Source organism: Aethalodelphis obliquidens, unplaced genomic scaffold (genome assembly GCF_003676395.1).
Source record: "Aethalodelphis obliquidens isolate GAN/ISIS:26980383/991018 unplaced genomic scaffold, ASM367639v1 scaffold21, whole genome shotgun sequence".
Taxonomy (NCBI): domain Eukaryota; kingdom Metazoa; phylum Chordata; class Mammalia; order Artiodactyla; family Delphinidae; genus Aethalodelphis; species Aethalodelphis obliquidens.
In genome coordinates, this window is record NW_020837965.1 from 14,307,860 (window position 1) to 14,330,996 (window position 23,137).

Below are 23,137 nucleotides of genomic sequence, written 5' to 3' on the forward strand. Positions count from 1 at the left end.
CCAGCTCCACACCACAGCACCACTAACACAGAAACCAAAACCGTGAGAACAGGGCAACACGAAAACTTTGTGGCGAGTACGTTTTCTGGCAAGTTATTTTAACTGTTGCTACGTTACTTTTCAGAACCCCAAGCTAGGTCACAATTTTGATTTCCAGCTCTAACCGTCAATCCTATTTCTACCGTACCTATTGTGTTCCTTACAAGAAAAATAAAGCAAATTATTAAAACTGTCTTCCTTTAGCGAACCACGAAGCTGGAGCTTTAAAGGCTTTAAAGTCAAAATTCCACCTTCTGAAAGTCAGTCTTACCCTCAGCCCACCTTCCACACTCAGAGGGAGTTTCAAAGTTGCCAAACACTTTGTAGACACCCGATTTCAAGAGAGTCACCTGGGCAATTCGTGTCTTTGGTCTTGGAGTATAGAAGGATGCTCAAATCACCCCCCGCAATGTCCACCACTGTCCATTTATTCCAGAATCCCGGACCAGCTGCCTTTCTCCAAGTTAATATTCAGAACGAAAATAGATGCCATTTTTTTCTAGCCCTCAGTGGCAACTTTCCTCAAATATACAAACACACACACACACACACACAGACATATATATATATGTATGTATGTATACACACACACCTCATGGTTCATGGCTGCCATCAAAATACAGACCTTTGTTTGGTGTCCAAAACCAAAGGGGGACCCACCCACCGACTCTGAAGGACAATGATACTCAGAGCCAATCAAGTCTGTAAACCACCGTTTTGTAACCATGTTCCCCAGTGGGAAACCCTCAATCTGGCTTTAGAAACCCCAAACACAGGAAAAGGAAGTTCTTGACAATTATCTAAATGAATGAAATGAGATCGAATTACCCGCGTTTCTGACTGCTACTTCCCTGTGGTGAATTTACATTCCTGAACATTTTTTATTAATGGAGAGACAGGTTTAATTTCAAAAAGAAAAACGTGAGTTCCAGACCCAGAGGCTTACCTGACTCCTCTCTTTGTCCACTTTCTTAAAACACTTATTCAAGGACAAATTATGTCTCACTGAGTTTTTCCACCCAGTAGGTGCGTTTGCAAAATACGGAAAATGTTCCAAGATCCAGTTGTAGATATCCTTTACCGGCAGGCGCTTGGTTGGAGAGTCCTCGATGGCCATAAATATGAGGCAGCTGAAGGAGTAGGGGGGCTTGCAGTTGGGGTTCTGCCTGGCATCGTAGGGCATGTCGGAGTGGGCAGGGGATGGGGGCGTGTCATCGTCCAGGTCCTGGACGGGGCTGACGCTCCGCAGGACAGAGTCCCCGAAGCTCTTCAGCAGGTTCTTGCTCTCGTGCAGCCAGTTCAGGTTGGTCAGCTCTTCATCTTCCATGGCCCCCTCTTCTAATCGGATGTCAGGCAGAGAAAAGTCGAGGTCATCATCTTCCTGAAGGGCCTTGGAGAAACCGCTGCCCCGGTAACACTGACTCAGCCCACTGGAGACACTAATTCCTGAGCTTTCTGGCTTCTTACTGGGAGGCATGACTGGACCCATTTACGTGAAGGCTCCTGGGAAACACACGACAGAGAGAAGACGAGGCGGTGAAACCCAAAACAGAGAGGCAGCCATGCCCTCCCTAATGATTATGCCCCCCTCCCACCCCTGCCACCTCTGGGGACCCCCTACCACTTAGGAACATCCCCTCACAGCTCCCACACTGAGTGACATTAACCTACATTCCACCACACAGAGATGCCCGATTAACAGTAGTAAATTCGGTCTACCACGCACATAGCACAATGACCTGTTAGCCCTTAGGTACAAGACAGGAAATGTTCACAGCACCTTTAGCGTGCACATGCCAAGAAGAGAATGGGAGGGGGAGGGGTGGATTGGGAGTTTGGGATTAGCAGATGCAAACTATGATATATAGAATGGATACGCCTACTGTATAGCACAGGGAACTATATTCAATATCCTATGATAAACCGCAATAGAAAAGAATACAAAAAAGAATATATATACACGTATAAAATCACTTTGCTGTACACCAGAAACTAACACAACATTGTAAATCAACTATACTTCAATTAAAAAAAAAAAAAAAAAGAATGGGAAATTCCACAATACCTTCTTCCTGATCTATGAAGACTCTCACTGTGACCCTGGAAAAATCAGTTATTGCCTGCTGCCTCAGTTTACCTATTATACATGAATATGTACAAATTCTTTCAAGCTGCACAATAACCACAAAATAAGTGCAACCACAGCCCATGTCACTTTGGGTGACAGGTCTCACTGTTTATCTTTCTCAAGAAAAAAAAGGGACATACCTATAAGTTTAAGGCCAGTTGGTTCAGATTAAATTCAGCTCTTTCCATACAAAGACCGCTGCAACTGCCTAGGAATCAAAACTATGGCTATGATGAGCATCAATTTGGTAATGTTTTTTTTTTCCTTCTTTCTCCACAAGTCATAACCTAAAACCGAAACTTTAACATTTGGCAAGTCTAAAGAGCGATGCCAAGGAATTCTGTGGATTCAAACTGGAGGAGGAAGTACGTTTAATTTCTTTGGGACACTACAATCTGAACAAAAAAGTGAGTAACGTCAGACACCACACAAATACATGGGAATGTGAAGATAAGCCATTAACTGAAGTTAAAATCGGTGAAAAAATTCAGGAGAGCAACCACGAGCTTCAAGACAGGAAGGCAAATCCAACAAAAACTGCTACAGAATTCTACTCTACCCCTCCCCCGTTGTTATCAATGACCTAGAACAGGGAGTAAAATATCTGATGAGGAAAGACAATGGGGGAGGTGACAAGTCCACAAAAAGAATGACCCCGACAGATACAAGGCACATTCACTCCTGAAGCACTCAATGTGAGATGGAAAGAACAGTAAGATAATGAAAGAGGTCTCCCACTCTCCGTCTACAGTGCTCAGACAATGCGCTTGGTGTCTGTTTTATCCTCCACCCCACCCCTGAGTAAGATCAAGCAGTCTATCTAGAAAAAAGAATGAACACATCAAGAGCAAAGACATGATCATTCTAAGGCTCAATATGCCCAGATAACATGCCTAAAATAACTGCCACTTCAGCTAGGGAAGCTCTAGAATGAGATTCTAGAAAGCATAATGTGGGGCACTAAACAGCTAGTCAAAGGTGCCTGAGAACGGTAGCAGGCCCCCTCCCCAGAAGTGGACAAACAGAACCTACAGACCGAAGGCCTGAGGGGGAGCTCTCTGGAGCTGCTTGTAGATGTCCAACGCTAAGGACGGAAAACATCCACAGAGACCAAAGTCCCATGGAAGCAGGGCAGTTCAGATACCTACCTCGGGTTCATCCACAGGGAATATTTTTTCATCAAAAAAGGAGGCTAACCTGAGTAGTACAGGACACATTTTAAAGAATAATCTAGTATCTTAAATCTGGGGGTAAGACAGAGACCAGCCTGATTCTTTTACCTTCTTTACGAACAAATCAAAATTAGGCTTGTTTCTCTCAAAGTTTCGACGTACCCCCATCAAAAAACCTAATTTTCTGATAACCAGGAATATCCACATGGTCGAGTACAAAAGAGAACAACGACCCAGCCACTGAAGTCAACTTTAGCTCCAGAGGAAAGTTTTATGTCTCCTGAGCTTCCAAACAGGAAAATTATATCATGGCTGACAGTAAAGTAATTTAATTGCACTGTTGCTATGACAACATGCTGCTCTCTTTCTTTTTAATTTGCTTATTTGTCAGTAGCTTCCCAAAGGAACCAACACGCTATTCTCCACGTTTTCTTTTGTTTTAAACAAACATTGCCAGCTATATGGTTTTATTAGAAGAACAGCACTGTCAAGAAAAGAGGGTTACCAGGGCCCAGCACCCTTGGATCATTTGTCTGCTTTGTGTTTCTGTGCCCCCCATGTTCTCCAACTGTTAACTACATCCCTAGAAATCCCGCATTTTATAGCAACGGTATCAAGAGCTGCTGATCACTACAGTTCCATTTTAAAAAACAGTTCCCAGAAACCACAGCTGAGGAGTTTTCCATTATTATACTCTAACTACATAATTCACCAAATCTTTCTTTCCTCCTATTTTAGAGGGGGGAAAAAAAAAGAATCCGGATCATGTGAGTCTGCAGTTAAGCAAACATTTTTAATCTGCTGCCAATAAGGTTGCTCCACCGGATCCGCAAATAGTTATTCACTAGTGACCTCCTTAACAATTTTTCGGTTTGCTATTGGTTACGTCCCCCACACGCACACCCTCTTCTTGTTTTTTTATGACTTGATGTGTTTTCTTATCTTTTTTTCCTTTTTAACGGAGAAAACGCAGCAGGAAAGCTAGTTTCTTGCCCACTACCAGAGGGCTCCAAATAACTGACAAAGACATTACTGGCCCAGCTCTGAACAGATGCTCAATGTGAACTTTAAAAAGTTGAGAAATCCTCTCCAAGCCGAGCAGGGCAGTTGCGAGTTTGGGGGGGGGGAGGGCAACCCCCCCCCGCGCGCGCGCACGCACGCACGCGCTCCACTCCAGTCTACTGTACTTGTCAAAAACATTTCAAGGGGACCTGCGGGAGCGGCGATTGGCTGCGTCCCGCGTCAATCAGCGGCGTTGCCAGGCAACGGGGAAACTGCTCTTCTGCCCGTATACAGGGCAATTGGGAGCTCGCATACCTTCACTGCCGGTCAGATGTCATAAACCTTTTATTGGCCGCACCGCGGCGAGCCTTAAAAACACATCAATAAAAGCCCGCCGTCCCCCAACTTCTCCAGGACCCAAGGAGGGTTTCAAAGAGGGCCGGGGTGAGGAGGAGTCAAGCCTCGAGAGTCTCCGGAGACTCTCTCTGCCGGTGCCAAGCCTGCACAGTTTGGGGAGGGGGGGGGGAATCTTTGTTAGGAGGCTGTCTGTCGTCTTGGGGTCTCCCCTTGATCGGCACCCCCTGCCCCGGCCCGAAACGGCGGGGATCCAGTCCTTCGCGGACAATACTAACTCTGTTCCTTTAGGGCGGCTTTTCGGAAATCGAGGCACCGGGAAACAGCCCGCACGTCGGGGCAGGAAACTCTTCGGACTGAGCAACTTCCCCGCTCGGGGGCTCCCGTCTCCCCGCCCGGCCAGGCCCCCCAATCCCGGGCCCTCTCCCCCAGGAACTGCGGAGTCCCCGGTCAGCCGAGAGCGGCGAGGTCGCCTCCTGGACGGCCTCGAACAACTGCCCCCGCCCCGAGTCACCCAAATCCCATTCGGGCGCTGGCGGGAGCGGGGAGCAAACTCACCTGGCCGGAGCGGGTCGCGGGGACGCGGGGGCGCCGCTGCCCTTCAGCGGGAGCCGACAAACTTTCGCAGGCGCCCAGCGGGCATAGCTTGGTGGCCCGGCTAAGGACGCGCGGACGCGGCGCGGCGAGCCCGGGGCGGCGGGCGGCAGGGGCGCGGGGGTCGCGGCGCGGCATGGGACCTGCGGCGTCCGCCGGGCGCGCCGCGCGTCCTCCCGCCGGCCCCGCCGCTCTCCCCGCCCCGTCCCGCCTCCCGCTCGCCTCCGCCGCGGCGCGTCGGGCCGGGGCGCGCCGAGCGGCGAGAAATTGTTTCCACTGCAAACAAAAAAAGGCGACACATGACCAGGCAGGAGGAGGGGAAGCGCGGGGAGGGAGGGGAGCGGAGGGGAGGGACGGAGCGGAGGGGGCGGAGGGAGCGGGAGAGAGGGAAAACGTGGGCCGGGCCGCCAGCGGCCTGGGGCGCGGGGCGCGGACTCGCCGGGGCGGCCCTTGCTGGAGCTCCCCACGCCACGATCGGCCCTGCTACCCGCGCCCGGGAGCTCCCGAGGCGCAGCCGGAGCCGAGACCCGGCTGGGCCGCGCGTACTCGCTTCCCGCGGACTCGCGGAGCGGGGGTGGCCGGCGCGGGCTCTGCGACCCCGGGCAGCCGCGACCGCGATCGGCGGGTCTGGTGGGGCGGGCGGCGCGCGGCCTGTCCCTTCCCCGGGCTCTGGCCACGCGGGCCGGCGGGCACCGCGCCTCTGGCAACGTGTCCCCGGAACGCTCCTACCCATCCGCATGCCTTACATGGCTCGAAAGTAAAAATAAAAAGAATTACGATGCGGGCGAGGCTTGCGAGGGGGAGAAGAGATTCCACTTCTCCCCAACTACGGCGTCCTGGCGGGACTCCCGGGGGCCATCCCCAGCCCTCCTCCAGCTGCCACCTCGTGCCCCGGGAGGAAAGGCACAAAGGCACCGCAGCCTCCCGCCCAGGTGGCTGCTCCTCTCGTCTGTCCGCAGGCGCGTGTCTGCCGGGGGAGGGAGGGTGGCCATTACAGATTACAGAGCAAGAGGCCCGTCCTGAAGGCCAAACCGTGGGGCCTCCAGTGGGTTGTGCTCAACGCCCCAGCCGACCTCTAAGCCTCCAGCGAAAACAAGCCTCATGTCTTTCATATTTAGAGCTTCCACGAACCCCACCGACAACTCGCAGGGCCACCACTCCAAGTCTTCAGGCGCCTGCAAAGATGGGCCACCCGCTGCTGAAGCCACACCAAGAGAGGGTGACATAAATAAAAATACGATTTTACACCACGCCCAGGTAACCAAATCAGCAGGTTCCTGCGCAGAAGAGAAGCCCAGGTCATTCTGCCGGCCACCACCTGAGCCAGAGGACAGGCCCTTTTGAGCTCTCTGAAAACCGCAGGAAAACCAGTGGGAAGGCCCGGAGTGATCTCCGTCAGAAAGCCCTCCAGGTTGCAGTACCTTGTAACCTAGCCAAAGGGGGAGAAAAATCCCACTGGGTTTCTGAGTTTTTTAATTTCCAAAAATAAGGAAACCCCAATCAATCTGAGAGTCGTTCCACTTCACAAAGCTCCAAGATGGTGGGTGGTAAGTTTTCATCAGGGCACTCACCACAGGCCTTATTACTTACCAGTGCCAAGGCAAATCCCACCCACCTGGGAGATGATTCAGAGGTGAAGGCCCAGGGGCAGCCTGAGGTCATCCAGCCCCACCCCTTAAATTACTGAACACTTGACCTACCCCAAGTCACTAAGCAAAAAGCGTGAAGCAAGAGGGACAAACGAGATATATCTGAAGTCCTGAGTCGAAGTTTCTAAAGGTCAGAGGTGGTCACAAAGCCAGGACAGGAGCTCAGTCTAATGCAGATACCTCCATCTGCCTATCAGTTGAGGCTGGTGAATCTCTCATCAAAGGAACCAAGGCCAGAGACCTTTGCTGCCTTGGGGAGGAAGAAGTAGTCCTCTTCCGTCCTCCCCTTCAACTGCCAGGTCCCAAGCCTCCGCACCCGACCACACTCACACACCGTAGGTGGAAATCTCCATGTTAAGTAGAGGTGGCAGTTACGTTCACCCCTTGTCCTTTCCTTCTTCCTCAGAGCTCAAAATGACGCGATGTAAGCGCGTGGTTATTGTACAAGGACTCTGTCTAAAGCAGCCATCCTATGTGAACAGAAACTTAAAGACACAGCAAGCTTAGGGCCAGGAGCAGCCCCTGAGCAGAGGGTGGAGTAAGGTGAGGTAAGCTGCCTTTCATGAGCTCACCTCTCTTCCCCTCTGCGGCTTTTGGTTTCTTCCATTCTCAAACATATTTCTGAATTTCTCTCTCCCGTTACCAATGCAGCAAGAGTTGTGAGAAGGTATCGTCATCCTTAAGAGAAAGTGGTGGACCAGCCCTGCCTGATGTGGAGAGCGGGGTACACGTGGTTGCCTGTCTGTCTGAAATGGGGAATACAGACCTTTGCTAAAAGCCAAAAGAAGGCTTAGAGTGGTCTTTCCACCTTATAATTCCATAGACTCCTATCTCTGGGACCTGCTGCCTGACAAACGGGGGCAAAAGCCAAATTCGCTTAGGAACAGCCTCGTTCTCAATTCCCCTCTTGAACTTGCAGGAAGGACCCTTGTGCCTTAGAGCCGGAGAAGCCTCAAAGAAACAAGTGGAACTGTTTAAATCATTGTTTGACAAACACGTTTGACAGCAGAATCCCAGGTGTGCTCTAGAACTCACTTTGGGCAACACCTACTTCCTGATTGGGGACTTGATGGGACCGTTCCACAGCCCTATCTGGGCCTGGGCTGAGAGTACTTGTATCTGGGACCGGGAGAACCCAGTTCTAGCCCAGGCAGTCCGCAATCAGCATGGGACCCCAGGTTCCTCCTCTGTGGAGAGGACTGGCCCTCGCCGTGGTGTTTTGCGCTTTCTTCTCCAACATGCCCTGGAACATTAAAGCCCCGCCCTCATCACTGGTTATTTAGCCAACGCGATTATTTATGAACAGTTCAGTGTAAAGCCCCGCGACCCTCTCCAGGCCATCGTAACAACTGAACTGACGGCAGTGAGAGAGGGCTGCAGGTGAGAAGACCTGAGGGATTTTCAAAGACGAGGAGGAATCTGAGGCAGGCCTGGAAAGACGGGCTTCTGAACAGGATCCTTCAAATTGACTCCAGGGAAAAGGATACCCAAGTGGGAACTTGGGTCAAGCCTGGGACAGGAAGCACAGCTGGACTGCGTGGAACTGGGGCATCATTAGGTGGTTTTCCTCTCCATTCACCTCTTTCCCTCTGAGACCAAGTTGTCTTTCCTACCTCCCTCTATATGTCTGTCCACTCTCCTCCCTGAAGGCCGGCTTCCTCTACTCATGTATCACCACACATGGCTGCCAGCGGCAAGTGCAAAGGACCTTCTGATTGCCAGCACCCACCACCTTCAGACTGCCTCAGCCTTCCGCTACATAGTTCAGATTCCCAGGGAAATAAACTGATCGGCTTGGCCTAATTCAGGTAACTCTTCCCTTCTCCCCTCCTAACAGCAGGAGGCATAGTAGAACCATCTGGTACAACAGGACTGGGGAGGGGAAGGGAGGTGACTTTGGAAGGAGAATAATAAACGTAGGTCCATAGAAACCGGGAAGGGACATTCTAGACCTGAGCTTCTCAACTGGGGATACCTGGGAAGCCACACCTAATAGATCAGAATCTCCTAGGACAGGTCCCAGGCATATGCGCCACGGCACAAACTGCTTTTCTAGGCAGGAGCCGTGAATGGCGCATACAGATTTATCAACTATGACTTGACTGTATTAGAAGATGCATTCAGGACTTCCCTGGTGGCGCAGTGGTTAAGAACCTGCCTGCCAATGCAGGGGACACGGGTTCGAGCCCTGGTCCGGGAGGATCCCACATGCCGTGGAGCAACTGAGCCCATGTGCCACAACTACTGAGCCTGCGCTCTAGAGCCCACGAGGCACAACTGTTGAGCCCGTGCACCACAACTACTGAAGCCCGTGTGCCTAGAGCACATACTCCACAGAGAGAAGCCACCACAATGAGAAGCCTGCGCACTGCAACGAAGAGTAGTAGCCCCGGCTTGCCATAACTAGAGAAAGCCCGTGCGCGCAGCAACGAAGACCCAAGGCAGCCAAAAATAAATTAAAAAAAAAAAAAAAAAAGAAGATGCATTCATTCCTTGAACAAATATATTGAGTGCCCACCAAGTACATGACGTTATTAGGTTCCAGGGATACAAAGTTTTTGTTCCTTATGGAGCATGCATATTAGTGGATAAGCGAGGAAACATCCTATCACAAAACTCCCTGAATGCTAAGGTAAGCAGTTTATGTACAGTAATCAGAGGGGAAGAGGAACTCATTGAGTATTTTTGGATCCAGAAGTTGCTCTATCAGAAATATGCTTTAAAAAAAAGAATAGCTTGCCTCTAGTAGATAAATAAGTCCTAGAGCCCTAATACACAGTACAGTGATGACACACAACAAAACTGTATTATAAGCATTAAACTTGCTAAGTGACTAGATCTTAATTATTCCCAATACTAGAAGAAATGATAATTATGTGACACAATAGAGGTATTAGCTAATGCTATAGTGGCGATAATATTTCAGTATGATGTATCAAACCAGTATGCTGTACACCTTAAAGTCACACAGTGTTATATGTCAAATATATCTCAATTTTAAAAAAGAAGAATGGGATCATGGACCCAAGATGAGTTTTGGGAGCGGAAAGAAGGAAATGGAAGACCAAAAGTAGACAGAACCAATCAGAAAGCACTGCAGAAATCCATACAGGAACAAAGGTTATCTTTTTTAACATTTTTTAATACGAAAAAATGTTAAAATAGTAAAATAGTGTTTCCCTCTGTGGGGTTGAGTTATGGGGTAATTTTTTTGCCTGCTTCTTTCATACTTGTCTATATTTTCCAAATTTTCTACAATGAGTACCCAACACATTTATAATGTTTGAATAATAAAAGGGGGGTTCCATTAGAGCAGTGGTTCTCAAACCTGAATGTGCATCAGAATTACCTGTAGGGCTTACGTAAACTCAGCTTGCTGGCCCCCACCCCCAGAGTGTCTGATTCAGTAGGTCTGAGCTGGGGCCTGAGAATTTGCATCTCTAAGAAGCTCCTAGGTGATGCTGTTGCTGGTTCAGGGACCACATTTTGGGACCCACTGAATTAGAAAGTAGTCAGTGAGACTGGAAAAAATGAATGCATGAGAGTCTTCACAGGAAGAACCAAGAGAATCTATCCAATGACTGAATATGAGAAGACAAGAGATTATGTTCAAAGATAACTCCTTAATTGTGGGTTGACTAAGTGTCTTTGAGATAACATGTGAGAATGCTGTCCATCGTAGTAAAATAGTTCCTCACTTCCTTCCCTCCTTTGCAGAAGGAAGAGACACCCAGGACCACAGCTGGAAGACCCTCCATCTCGTGGTGAGTTTCAAAGGCTCGTTCAAGCATCCTTTGGGCTTTCTGGTTATCCCCTCTTGGGGTTTTCCTCTTGTGCGTCCTTGGTGTTTACCTGACAGGTTCTGAAGGGTGGTGCCTGGGAAAAGGCTTATTAGAATTTCTTCAGCAGGGATTAGAGCCAGGAGGCCTATATGAAGAGGGAAGGAGGGCTGTGGAGTAAGGGAAGGTACAGCTGAACCCGTGGAGGGACATTCATTAGCTCAGGTGCCCTAGCCAAAGCCGAGCCTATCAAGTCACCTGCTGGAAGCAAAATGGAAAATATAGAACCTGTCAGCACCTCTTCGAGCATAAACAGAAGTGTGAGCTGATGATCCAGAAGTCAAAAAGTACTTATTAAGCATCTAGCCATACCACGCCCAGTACTGTGTGGAGGGCACTGGGAAGGAACTGGGAGAAATAAAAGATGTGGCACTTGCCCTCAAGGATGGGGAAGATTCAGTGAGCATTTATGAAGCAACCACAATTAAACACACACAGAGAGCCTAATACCAAGACCAGAGCTGATATAGCTTAGTGGCCTGGGACTACGTTCGTATTCTCACTTCACCACATACTAACTGGGTAACCTTAATCAAGGTACTTAACTTCTTTCTCTCTACCTAGTTTCCTCATCTTTTTTTGTTTTAAATAAATTTATTTATTTGTTTGTTTTTGGCTGCATTGGGTCACGGGCTTTCTCTAGTTGTGGCGAGCGGAGGCTACTCTTTGTTGTGGTGCGCGGGCTTCTCATTGCAGTGGCTTTTCTTGTTGCTTTGCACGGGCTCTGGGCGCGCGGGCTTAAGTACTTGTGGCTCGCAGGCTCTAGAGCGCAGGCTCAGTAGTTGTGGCGCACGGGCTTAGTTGCTCCACGGCATGTGGGATCTTCCCGGACCAGGGCTCGAACCCGTGTCCCCTGTATTGGCAGGCGGATTCTCAGCCACTGGGCCACCAGGGAAAACCCTAGTTTCCTCATCTTAAAAAAAAGGGGGAAAGATGGAGGATACAGCAAGACCCACTTCGTAGGGTGGTGATAAAGATTAAATGAATGAATATCCGTAAAACACATGTAACAGTGCCCTGGCACTTAGAGCTATTTTTGTTAAGTAAATAAATCATAAGGAAAATAATGACATATTTGACTACAAAACAATTTAAACTTTGTATGTAAGACCAGAGGTCATAAATCAAGTTCAAAGACAAAAAAAAAATACAAGGAAGTATTTGTCATACATATGAAAAAGGGTTAATATTTTAAATCTATAACTCTTACAACTCAATGAGAAAATTATCACCCTAATGAGAAATGGGGCAGATTCACAAAAGGAGAAACACAAATGGCAATATACCCATGAAAAGATGCTCAACCTCAGTAAAAAAAAAAAAAAAAAAAAAGCAACGAAATCCCAGAAATGCCAACTCAAGCAATTGTGATATCTCATTTCATCCATCAGACTGGCACAGACTTAAAAAGAATAACCACACCAATATTGGTGTGGGTATCGGAGGAACGTGACTTGGTATAACTATTTAAGAGGGCAGTCTGGTGAACTGAATTAAAACTTAAGCGAGCATGGTCATTGACTCTAAATTTCCAGCTTCTAGGAGTTTATCCTAAGGAGATGCCAAAGCAAGACGGTAAACTTCCCCACCAGACTGCCTACCCCCATGAGATAATAAGCCCCGTAAAACCAGGATCCATACCTGTTTTATTCAGCAACGTACACAGCAAAGTTACTCCAGTGTCTGACACACACAGAAGACACTCAGTATGTATTGAGTGAAGGCACTGAAATATGCAACAACGTTTTCAGGTGGATGTTTATTAAATTATATGGGCCACAGTTACCCATGTTCCCTTTGTTCCCTTCTACTTGCATTTTCCAGTCGTTTTAAGTGAAGCTTTCCCTTTTCTGAATCACTTTCACATTCTCATATACTGTATGTGTGAAACAATTTGCAAACATTTCATAAAGTAAGAGTTTGGGGGAAAATAGATATGTTGGCAAAACTTCTCACCAAATTGAAGCATTTTGTGATCTTTTCAATCAGAAGGGACAAAATGATCCCTTTCTGAAAAGGCTGGTGCTCCAAGCAAACAAGAGAATTGCTAAGTATAACAAACGTTATACCCTGCATAATGGGGTCTATTGTCTGCTTGTGGGAAAGCTTTCAATTTATTGGTTTTGAGTATCAAACGTTTTCTACAAACTCTTAGGTAGGTCCAAAGATGAGGGAAAATACTCTTGAATTAAGAATTTGTGGGGAAGGGGGAACATTTACTCTCCATTTCCAGATGGATCTTCTATGAAAACTTATGCTTCTAAGGGACCAAATGTGGTTGCATCTTTTTGGTTGTTGCTTTTTTCAATCTGCCAGAAAAATCTGTGCCCAGCTGAGGCACACCCTGCATGGCCAGAACTACTTCTGCTTCTCCCGCCCTCCCAGGGATACTCCCGGCAGTCAAAAGCTTGTCCTAAAGGAGGCTGCCCCTCTGAGTACTTGGATTCCATTTATCTGCAGTCAATTCTTATCATTCAGTCAAGCACTGAATTAGCAAATATTGAACCTCTGCTCCTAGAGGAAATCTAGGGTTAGGTTCCTGCGAGCCACCGGTCACAACAATTTCATTAACTGATCAATACATTACCTTATTTTCTCCGATTCCATTTAAAGATACCTGATGTAATATATATTGCTGATTCATTAACACTGAACTCACGGCCACCAGCACTAGAACTCATGTCTGAACAAAGCTTATCGAACACAGGAAAAGCTTGTCTTTTCTCCACACGGCAATCACAGTCTTCTGGCACTTAGGAACACAAGATAGCCCTTCAGCACTTGTGATTGGGTGCCATTTTAAACAGCAAAATCGCCAACAAAAAGCACACCAAAAAAGTGACACTAAAGAGACATTTAAAAGGACGCTTGTTTACAGTATGAAAGCTGAAACAAAAAGGCGAAGAGTTGCTTTGTCTCAGCTGGGAATGTGTGTGTTGGATTACACATATATATATATATATATATATATATATATATTTTTTTTTTTTTTTTTTTTTTTTTTCTCTCCCGTTGTGGAGCACAGGCTCCGGACACGCAGGCTCAGCAGCCATGGCTCACGGGCCCAGCCGCTCCGCGGCATGGGGGATCTTCCCAGACTGGGGCACGAACCCGCGTCCCCTGCATCGGCAGGCGGACTCTCAACCACCACGCCACCAGGGAAGCCCCTGGATTACTCATATTTGTTGCCACTCTGCACATGTCCACGAATGACCATGAAAGCACCACAAGTATTGATTTTATGATTACAAATAAATTTTAGCAAGTAAGAGAATTTGCAAATATGGAACCCGTGAAGAATGAAATCGATTGTATTTAATTGGCCACTTATTCAGTGCCAGTGAGTGTTCTAAGACTTTGCAAATATTCACTGTTTCAGCCTCACATTAACCACGTGAGGTAGATAATGTTATTATGGCCATTTTATTAAATGAGGAGCCTGAGGCACAGAGAGGTTTAGCCACCTGCCCAAGGTCACACAGCTGGTAAGTGATGGGGCTGGGATTTGAACCCACACAGTTTGGCTCCAGAGTTTAGAGCCCTGTTCCTACCAAGGGAAGCGTCAGATCAATCCAGAGCATTTGGTTTTGTCTTAAAGAACCTCTCAGAGGTCGAGGATGTAAAGGCCGGAAGCGGTGAGGTTCAAGAAAGGAAAAACTGACCAGGAGGTAGAAGGAAAAAAAGGACTTTTAAGCTGAATGAAAAGGGACTACTTTCAAAAAGACAAAGTTCAGCTTCTATTTCATAATCAACATGGTATGGTGTACCTTTGTAATAAAAAACAAATCAACTAGCTACTGAGTGTCAAACAGACTAAGTGCCTTGAGAGGCAAGGACCCCGTCTTACACTTCTCTTCTGCTCGTAGCATGTGGAATTAGTGGTAATCAAAAAAATCAATCACTTAACGGGAAAAAAAAAATGCTCTTTTTTTATTCCTCTCTCAAACTGGTATCTAATAACTACGGATCAGTGAAAGAGTAGCATCATCAACCTTTTCCTCCTCCAACGTTTTTAAGAGCATTTATTGTTTTCCTCTCTTCAGCAAGTACACCAAGTACCACAGTCTCATGGGTTTCGGTGACTATGTCTGCCAAAGTCTTAACCATGCCAAGAAATAACTTCTCTCATTTTACTTTTTCGGAGGGATGTGAAAGAAAACAATCAATTCTTCTCCTGAAGATCTGTCTTTTTAAAACAAAGTAAAAGCTCCGAATCTGGTGAACTCTTTGGAGAGATTACATAGATTAAAAATATTATCAACTTATTTCCCTGCTGTACAAAGCCCTTTTATGAAGATAAGCAAGTTACTCAATTTATTACGACAGCCAAACCTGAAGTCTCTGCTCCTCTACTGGGCAGTGCAATTCACCCAACACGTTCAGTTTTTAAACCCTGCCTCCTTCCAAAAATAGCATCTCTTGTACCTTCAATATTGTGATTCAGATGCAAGCAAGACGTGCCCATAAAGTGTGAGGCATGAGTGCCTGTGAGTGATCCATCGCTAAGGGGTGGAGGCTGGGAAGGAAGTGGCTAACTGAATTGCTGTCTTTCGGTGGGTGCGATCAACAGCACCTCATTTCTCTGCACTCAAAGCCATGTGACTCTGGCTCCAAAGATTTGGACCCTAAACAACCAGGCGTTTCTTCTCGAGAGGAATACTGAGCATCTTTCCTCCTTGCCTCGGGGCCAGCTGTCTGACAATATGGATCCCAGAAGGGGGTGCTGCCCACATTGGCGATGGCAGCCATTAGTGCCTGTTGCTCATAGCTAATGTCAAAGAGGCCTCAGCACGGGGCGGCAGGCGGTTGGCTGGGACTCCCCGGGCAAGCATCCATGCACCAGGAGTGCCAGCAGAGGCGACCCGAAGGCCAAGGTGGGCATGCCACAGAGTCCTGGACTTCCAGATGGAGTCCAGTCCCAGAGAGTGGACGTCAGAGCTCTCCGGAGGCTGCCCAGGCCAAGTTCAAAGGGAGGGATGAGCGTCATGACGTCCGTTCCAAAGCAATCCCACCTGCTACTGGCATGCCCAGGCTCATCTCCCCCTCATACCAGCCCCCAAGGCAAGTCTCCAAGGGCGCAATAAGGAGGCAGCCGCAACCATTTGCTTTCTCTTAATAATCTGAACTGGGAAGACGTAGAGATGGGGAAGAAGTAATGGCCATTCCCAGTGACGGGGACCCTCCAGCTGGCTGGGCTCCTGCAAGGTCGTCTTGTCGATCTCTTTGTAGGAAAAACGTGGTTCTCTTTGGCCTTGGGAATCTGGCCAGGCAGCTTTGCTGGGATAAGTTTCTTCATCCACAGACACCCGCACCACACGGATGTTGAGGGCTGTAACTAACGCACACCTACTCCCAGACAGCCAGCCCCCTCCAAACTCCAGTGACATCTCCTCGCCTGAAACGCCTGCCACCATGCGACAGCCCGGTTCAGCCGCTCAACAAGGACCCCCTAGCTTGCTACTGTTGAAGAACCTGAACATCAAACCATGCACCAAGGGAATCCTACACAGGAGTTGCTAGAAAGAAAAGCTCACTCCATCTACTTCATTCTTGCTGGCAGACGCAACATTTTTAACCCCCGAAAAACTCATTTAAACTTGGGGTGCAAGAGGCATCTGAAATGTGAGAGTCCCTGGGCCGGCACAGGAAGAGAAGGAGGTTTCAAGGAAACACAAAAGCAACGCAGACCTAATGGGTGAGCAGGCTGCCTGACGACAAGGCGGCCAACTGCCAAACTCTCATTGTGCGCGGCGGCTGAACAGAAGGCTCGAGTAATGACAACCACAAAACTCATTTCAAGTCTGAAAAGGTGACTAATGAGCTCATTCATGCTGCCTATAAATTATTCACTACAACACTGATCCCACTCAAGACAAACAGTAAAGTAAACTTTAAACACAGACACCTCCGGCCTCCGAAGTAGAACGAGTTAGGTCTGTAAAACTTTTCACAATGAGGGAGACTTGTCTCTCCCTCCGTCCATTGTCACATTCATTCTTCTGTTTACGTTTTTTTACTGCCTTTAATCAAGTTTAAGCAGACACAGCTGTTAGACATTTATTTCTCTGTTGAGTTTTTTCCATTAGTTATTACGAGCAATCATGATGCTCTAAAAATAGCAGCAAATTATATTCTCTGGAAATTGAAGGCTGACCTTAAAATGAAGCCCAGGTCTTCGGAAATAATATTCACATGCACATGTTGGGTGAGTGACAGCCCTGCACAAAGGCGAAACAAAAGTGCGTTTTCCACTCTTTGAGAGGTTTGCAACTCGCTTCCAAATTTCCTCAGGTTCTAGTGGAAACCGGTTGCTTTAACATCTAACAAGACAGAACCTGCTTCCAATGGTCATGTTTTGGTTGAGATTGTCATGAAAACTCACCATCTTAACAGAATAAAAGGGGAAATGTCTCATTTAGGCTGTTCAGCACAGATAAACCCACCCGCAGGTTTGTTGGAAACCCACCACATTGCTGCAGACTGCTTTCAGTTTCCTGTTTAATATTAAATAAAGAATTTTAGCTCTTCTGTTTTTACAAACTGTGCTGTTTGCAACTACTGTCACCACTGAAAGCATTATGACTGTGGAGTAGTCCTATGTTTTTCAAACCTTTTTTAAATCTTAGTATCTATTTCCAAGACATAGTAAGAGTTAAAGAGTTAAAAATAGTCTTCAAATAAGTACTTACATTAGTTCTTGGTCAGATCGCTGAACATTATGTATTTTTAAACTGCTTTGAATACTTTGAACAGGAGCCACAGAAAAGCCACAGAAAACACTCACAGTCAAATACCGCCAGATGGAGGTTCTGAATAACCAAAAGTGAAAGCAGAAAGGTCTGAGGCCGAGTCGTGCCCTGTACACACCTCAAGATTACAGGAAAAAAATGAATGATTCCCCGGTCTTGGGCAGGGGAACCTTGCATATAATATATGAGAAATAACACATGGGAGGCCAATTCAGACCAGGGCTTGAACTTCAACGTGAGACCAGGCCAAGCTCTGTCTCCATTTAAGGAAAATCTTTCACATTGTTTTCAGTTTCTTGCACATGAACTAAAGACTTGTCCAGCCATTTCTGTTGTCTGAAATGCAAAGCAAGTTTTTCTTTTAAAAGAAAGAGGAGTCCTGCAATATTTATAGCAAAGTACTTTGCCACCTACCGACAGCAATCTGGTGGTTCTTCACGTGTTTGCATGTTTTTTACCCAAGTTTCTGTATCGAGTAAGAAGCCATTCTTTCGGTCCTCTGTGCAAAAGAGTTCTTGCGGATTTGTTGCTGTTGTTGTTTGAATCAAACATGTAAAAACCCAATTCCATCCAAAGAAACTGAGACGTCTAAAATGGCATCCCGTTGAAGTCTCAGCTTCTCCACCACTCTTCGGAGACTGACTAGATTTCTGTCACCTCTCTGGGGAAGGGTGGGGACAAAATATTGCTTTGAAACCGAGCCACAGGGGGCTCTTCCCTAGTAACATGTCTGACAGGCAGAGTTCGCCTCTTCCTTCATTGGTGGGAAACCTGGCTTGTCCACAGACCACCCTAACACCACCTTACTCCTAACTGTCCTGAGGAGGACCAAAGGGAATGTCAGTTTTGCCTGGGGATGTTCAAGGCACCTAAATAACAAAAGCCAAAACAATGAACACCAAGTACCCAATTACTGCAATCCAGAAAATCATACAGCAGACAAAACAACAAAAGCTCTCCAATGTTTCCTACATGCCAGGCACCATGCCAAGAGCTTTACCTGCGTTATTTATTTTCTCCTTCCACTATCCTTCCCAGGTAGGGGCCGTTGTCCCCTTTTACAGATGAGGACACCGAGGCTTAAAGAAGTTAAGTTATGGGAGTTCCCTGGTGGCCTAGTGGTTAGGATTCCAGGCTTTCACTGCCATGACCGGGGTTCAATCTCTGGTCCGGGAACTGAGATCCCGCAAGCTGCGTGGTGTGGCGAAAATAAAATAAAATAGAAGTTGTTTGCTGGTGGTCAATAATCGGCACTAAGAGGTGAAATGAGAAGTTAAGACCCCAAGTCTCTTCGGCCTGCAGAGCCCATCCTCTTGAGCACCGCACTCTCCGATCTATTTATACTATCCAAGATCTCATTTCCAAGATCACAGCGTGTAACTTGCTTGCAGTCTACGTCTTGGGCTTCTTCGTCGGAGGTTTATGGGTTTCTCTGATTTGGTTCTTGCGTAGCATTCTTCAAATGGACCACTAAACATACACGCCCTTCCTGCTTCTGCAGGCTCAGCTGCTTGTGCTCCCATAGACATGGACATCATTCAGTGAATGACAAACATCTACAAAAGGCCGTGAGACCCAGGGTAATGGCCACACACCAGCACTGAGCTCCTGCCTGAATTATAAAACACAAAGATTTTGGGAACAACAACAACAAAAAAACCTCATGACAGTTGACAACTCCAGAGGCCGGGCCTGAAACTCCAAGCCTGTCCCTACCTCCCATCTGGATATGGACCCGCAGAAGGAACAAGCAGCTATGAAGGTGCCCATGAGGCAACTCATAAAACAATCTACTCTCTCTCCAGTCCTCATTGTTCCCTCCCCCCAATCCAACAAATGACCCACCACCACAGGGATAAAGATCTTATGGTTTCACTCCAGGCTAATGCTTCCAAGGCACAGACATCTGACCAGCAACCATTTTCGAATTATTTCTCTTTCACTTTGCACACAGAGTTAGGTGGTAATTGTCTGCCGGTTTAGAAACACCACCGACCACCACACCAGAACGAATTTCCAAACGCTATATTGCAGGGAATTAGATTAAGGCACAGATCAACCTTTGCCAACTCTATACATATGTTCAAAAAAGAGCCAACCACAATAAAAATATACTGACTGTACTACTAATCAGATTAACTCTTCCCCGTAGATCCTGGACAGGAGGGTAAACTCTCCGACTGAGGCAGCCCTGGGCCCTACAGGTCTTCAGAGTCTACACACAGCTCTGTACACTGGGAATGGAGGAAACAGGCCCCCACAGCTCACCGCCATCTCCAGCACCCATGCCACCCTCACGTCCACGGCACTCCCAACTGGATTTTGGTACCAAGGCCCAGGAGTTCATTCCCTCAGAAACCACCCTCAGATGCTTCCTTGAAAGCTTTTCTGGTGCCACTACTGGGATCTCATGTCCAGACTGGCCAAAGGCTCCATAAAAAGTGGATGAAGTAGAAAGCTGAGGTCTGTGGTTTCATTCTTGAGAAACCCTCAACTAACCACAGGGATCTGATTCCACTGCCATTTAGAGTCATTCTCTGGCTTCTGGCAACACCAGCTCCCTCTGAATCCAAATTAAACCTCTCTCGGCTTCTTTGTGATACCAGCTTCCTAGCAGAGCCTCCAATGGTTATGGTAAGAAAAATAAGCCGGGCCCAGACCTTCCCGGATCTCCTGTGAACGAACATCCAAGTTACGTTTGCTGCGAACAAAATTATGCTTTGCTGCAAACAAAATATGCTTTACTAAGTCAAAGCAGGCTTTCTATGCTGTTTTCCGGGGCTCCTCCCTCACATCCTCCACTGCTCATTTTTCTAGATCAAAATCTGCAACTCATGGGTAGGAGGAAAGTTACTAAGGCTGACTGCCCTGACTTATCGAAACAGAGCTATTTGTTTCCTAATTACATTCTTAGCTCTACAGCACTGGCCAAAAAAAGGTTTGTTCATTCATTACGAGAACCAATTAGTAAAAATAAAATCATAAAGCTTACCCTTAGGAAGGACTTCACTCATGGATTCGGACAAGCCCCCAGTTTAATGGGACAACTGAGGCCCGGAGAAGTGAAGTGACTTAGGGTCACATGTCAGAACGCACACTGGTAGTTTCCTTTCCGGTGTCTGTTCTTCTCTCCCTTCTCAACAGCACCCAATTCCCCAGCCTGGTGGTTTGGGCAGGATTGATCCCATCATCAGCTCCAGGGGCTGTGGACTGGTGTAGAAGAACAGGCAGGTCCAGCCAGGACTCAGTGGATGGGCCAACACATTTCCTGTCTTGTTCGGACACTGAACTGGATTTTCTGTTATTTGTAACCCAAAGCCTCCCAACACATCCCCCATGCAGAGTTAGTGGCAGATACCACTTCTTGACTCCCTGTCCACGGATGTTTCTGCCAGAGTAAAGTCTTTAACATTACAAAATAGAGAAAACTAATCTAAAGAAAAAAATGCAAATGGGGGACTTCCCTGGTGGTCCAGTGGTTAAGACTCTGCACTTCTGATGTAGAGCACATGGGTTCGATCCCTGGTCAGAGAACTAAGATTCCACATGCTGCGGAGGGCAGCCAAAAAAAAATAAATAAATACAAATGAACTTATTTACAAAACAGAAATAGACCCACAGGCAAAACAAACCCCAAACATAGTTACCAAAGTGGAAAGGAAGGGAGGGAAGAGATAAATTAGGAGTTCGGGATTAACATATACACACTACTATATATAAAGTAGATAACCAACAAGGACCTACTGTATAGCACAGGAAACTATACTCAATATACTTATACCTTATAGGTAATAACCTATAAGGGAAAAGAATCTGAAAAAGAATATATATACGTGTGTATGTTTATGAATATATATGTATAACTGAGTCACTGTGCTGTACATCTGAAACTAACACAACATTGTAAATCAACTATGCGTCAATAAAAAAAAATAGAGAAAACAGCATTTTGACAAATTTAGTGACTGGACTTGATAGGAATAAAAAGATTTGGGAGAAAAATGAAATTAAACATTATCGATGAGCACTTTAAAAGTATGGCTAAACGTATAAATTTGGCCATATTAATAGAGCATTACTGATGAAGGGAGAATTCATGAATGGAGATTAACTGGAAAGAATTCATGGCTAGAGGGACGGCCAGCTCCACCTAGAATTTGATACAAACCATGACTCCCATTCAGGTCTCAAGAGTTTGACCCTAAGCTGAGCCCATACCAACCTCCCTGAGGGACAATATCTGAATTTTATATCCCCAGGTGCCCAGTTCCAGATCGGGTGCTGACAGGAAGGTGATGATGGTCATAGTGAAACGGAGCAGGACCCTGTGGTCCTCACCCGCCATGTCCTCTGCCTGCATTTTGTCTGTGGAAAAACTTCAGCCAAAGAATAAGTTTAATCAGAGAAGTCAGAAAATGCAGAAACAAAGGAAAACAGTCAGAGGAGACCAAATAATAATAGTTTAGTCATTAAGCATAGTCAAGGACCTTTAGTCTCTCCTTAAGGGCTATAGATAATATTCTGAGCCGTATCCCGTGAGCTGTCATATAGATACTGAGATCCCCACCAGGTGGAAGAAGTTACCTACATGATGAGCAGGCTGTAGCCATGACATCAGCTGCCACAATTCTGAGAACTGGCCTCAAAGAAATGGGAACAAACCGACCCTGGAACAGAAGATTAACTGTAGCTAAAACAATCAAGATGACGCTGGTCAGACCACAGATGACCAATTTCAAGATGACGGTCAGAGCTGACTGTGCTGTTTCTGCACGTAGCCCCTTCCCTCCGTCTATAAAAGTTCTTGCCCCCTGATTGTCAGGGAGGGGGACTTGGCCTTTGGACAGGCGTCGGCCCTCCCCCCCCCCCCTCCCCCCCCCCGCCCCCCCCGTTGCAGGCATCCAAAGTAAAGCAAATTCTCCTTTCCACCAACTTGGCCTCTTTATTGGCTTTTGAGCGGCGAGTAGCCAGACCCCACTTTCAGTTACAATAGTGCCTTAGTTTATTGTGTAGTCACTACAGGAAGACACTGAGCTGTGTGTTGCCACTCTGTCATCGAAGGCTCCCAACGATCAACGTGAGGTAGATTGATCAAAGTAGACAGTCAACAAATGATACTGAATGAACGACTTGCACAAATGTAACTAAATTAAGATTCTATTTAGTGTCAATGAGAATTCATTTTTAGTAAATCTAAAACTATAAAATTAAAAAGATGAGTGTCAGTAAATATAATAAAATATGATCTAGTTAACATTTATTGAGTACTCACAGGAAAATTTACCATGAAATACTGAAGCTTAAACCTCAACACCCCTCACTCACACAGGCCCCTTCCGCGGCCCAGGTAAGGACTCCAGCAATGTGTCTAATAGGCATCTTTTATATTTAAGATTAGACACTGCATACAAACATTTTAAATGCTCTGAAACCTTACAGCTCACACATTGAAAGAAACTTGAAAGAGCTTTCCGCAAGTTTGACAATAATCCTAAAAATTTATCTGACGTTACCGACAACCAGTTGTAAAGCTAAAAAACTTTTTTTCTAAACTATCAACTGTAAAAAACAAATCCCAACCAACCGCGCTATAGGAATGGGTGAATTATCT

The 23,137-nt window shown here is 46.7% G+C and overlaps 1 protein-coding gene and 1 long non-coding RNA gene across 9 annotated transcripts in view; one reads left to right on the plus strand and one right to left on the minus strand.

Moving 5' to 3' along the window:
- The window catches only part of FOXN3 (forkhead box N3), a 400,895-nt gene that overhangs the window by 232,405 nt on the left and 145,353 nt on the right, over window positions 1-23,137 (minus strand). For 2 of the 8 annotated variants that reach the window (XM_027120293.1, XM_027120291.1), the window contains exons 1-2: window positions 5,254-5,488; window positions 986-1,542 (exon numbers count right to left, since the gene is read on the minus strand). In XM_027120293.1, coding sequence (XP_026976094.1) covers window positions 986-1,528 — 543 coding nt within the window. In that variant the 5' untranslated portion in view covers window positions 1,529-1,542; window positions 5,254-5,488. Of the gene's footprint in view, window positions 1-985; window positions 1,543-4,656; window positions 4,842-5,253; window positions 5,497-23,137 lie in introns of those variants that run through there. The other 6 variants (XM_027120287.1, XM_027120292.1, XM_027120288.1 and 3 more) reach the window with 5 other exon arrangements.
- Window positions 8,308-21,929, plus strand: LOC113627562 (uncharacterized). The gene is made up of 3 exons (XR_003435601.1): window positions 8,308-8,746; window positions 10,656-10,702; window positions 21,786-21,929. It is a non-coding gene; the product is annotated as an uncharacterized LOC113627562 (long non-coding RNA).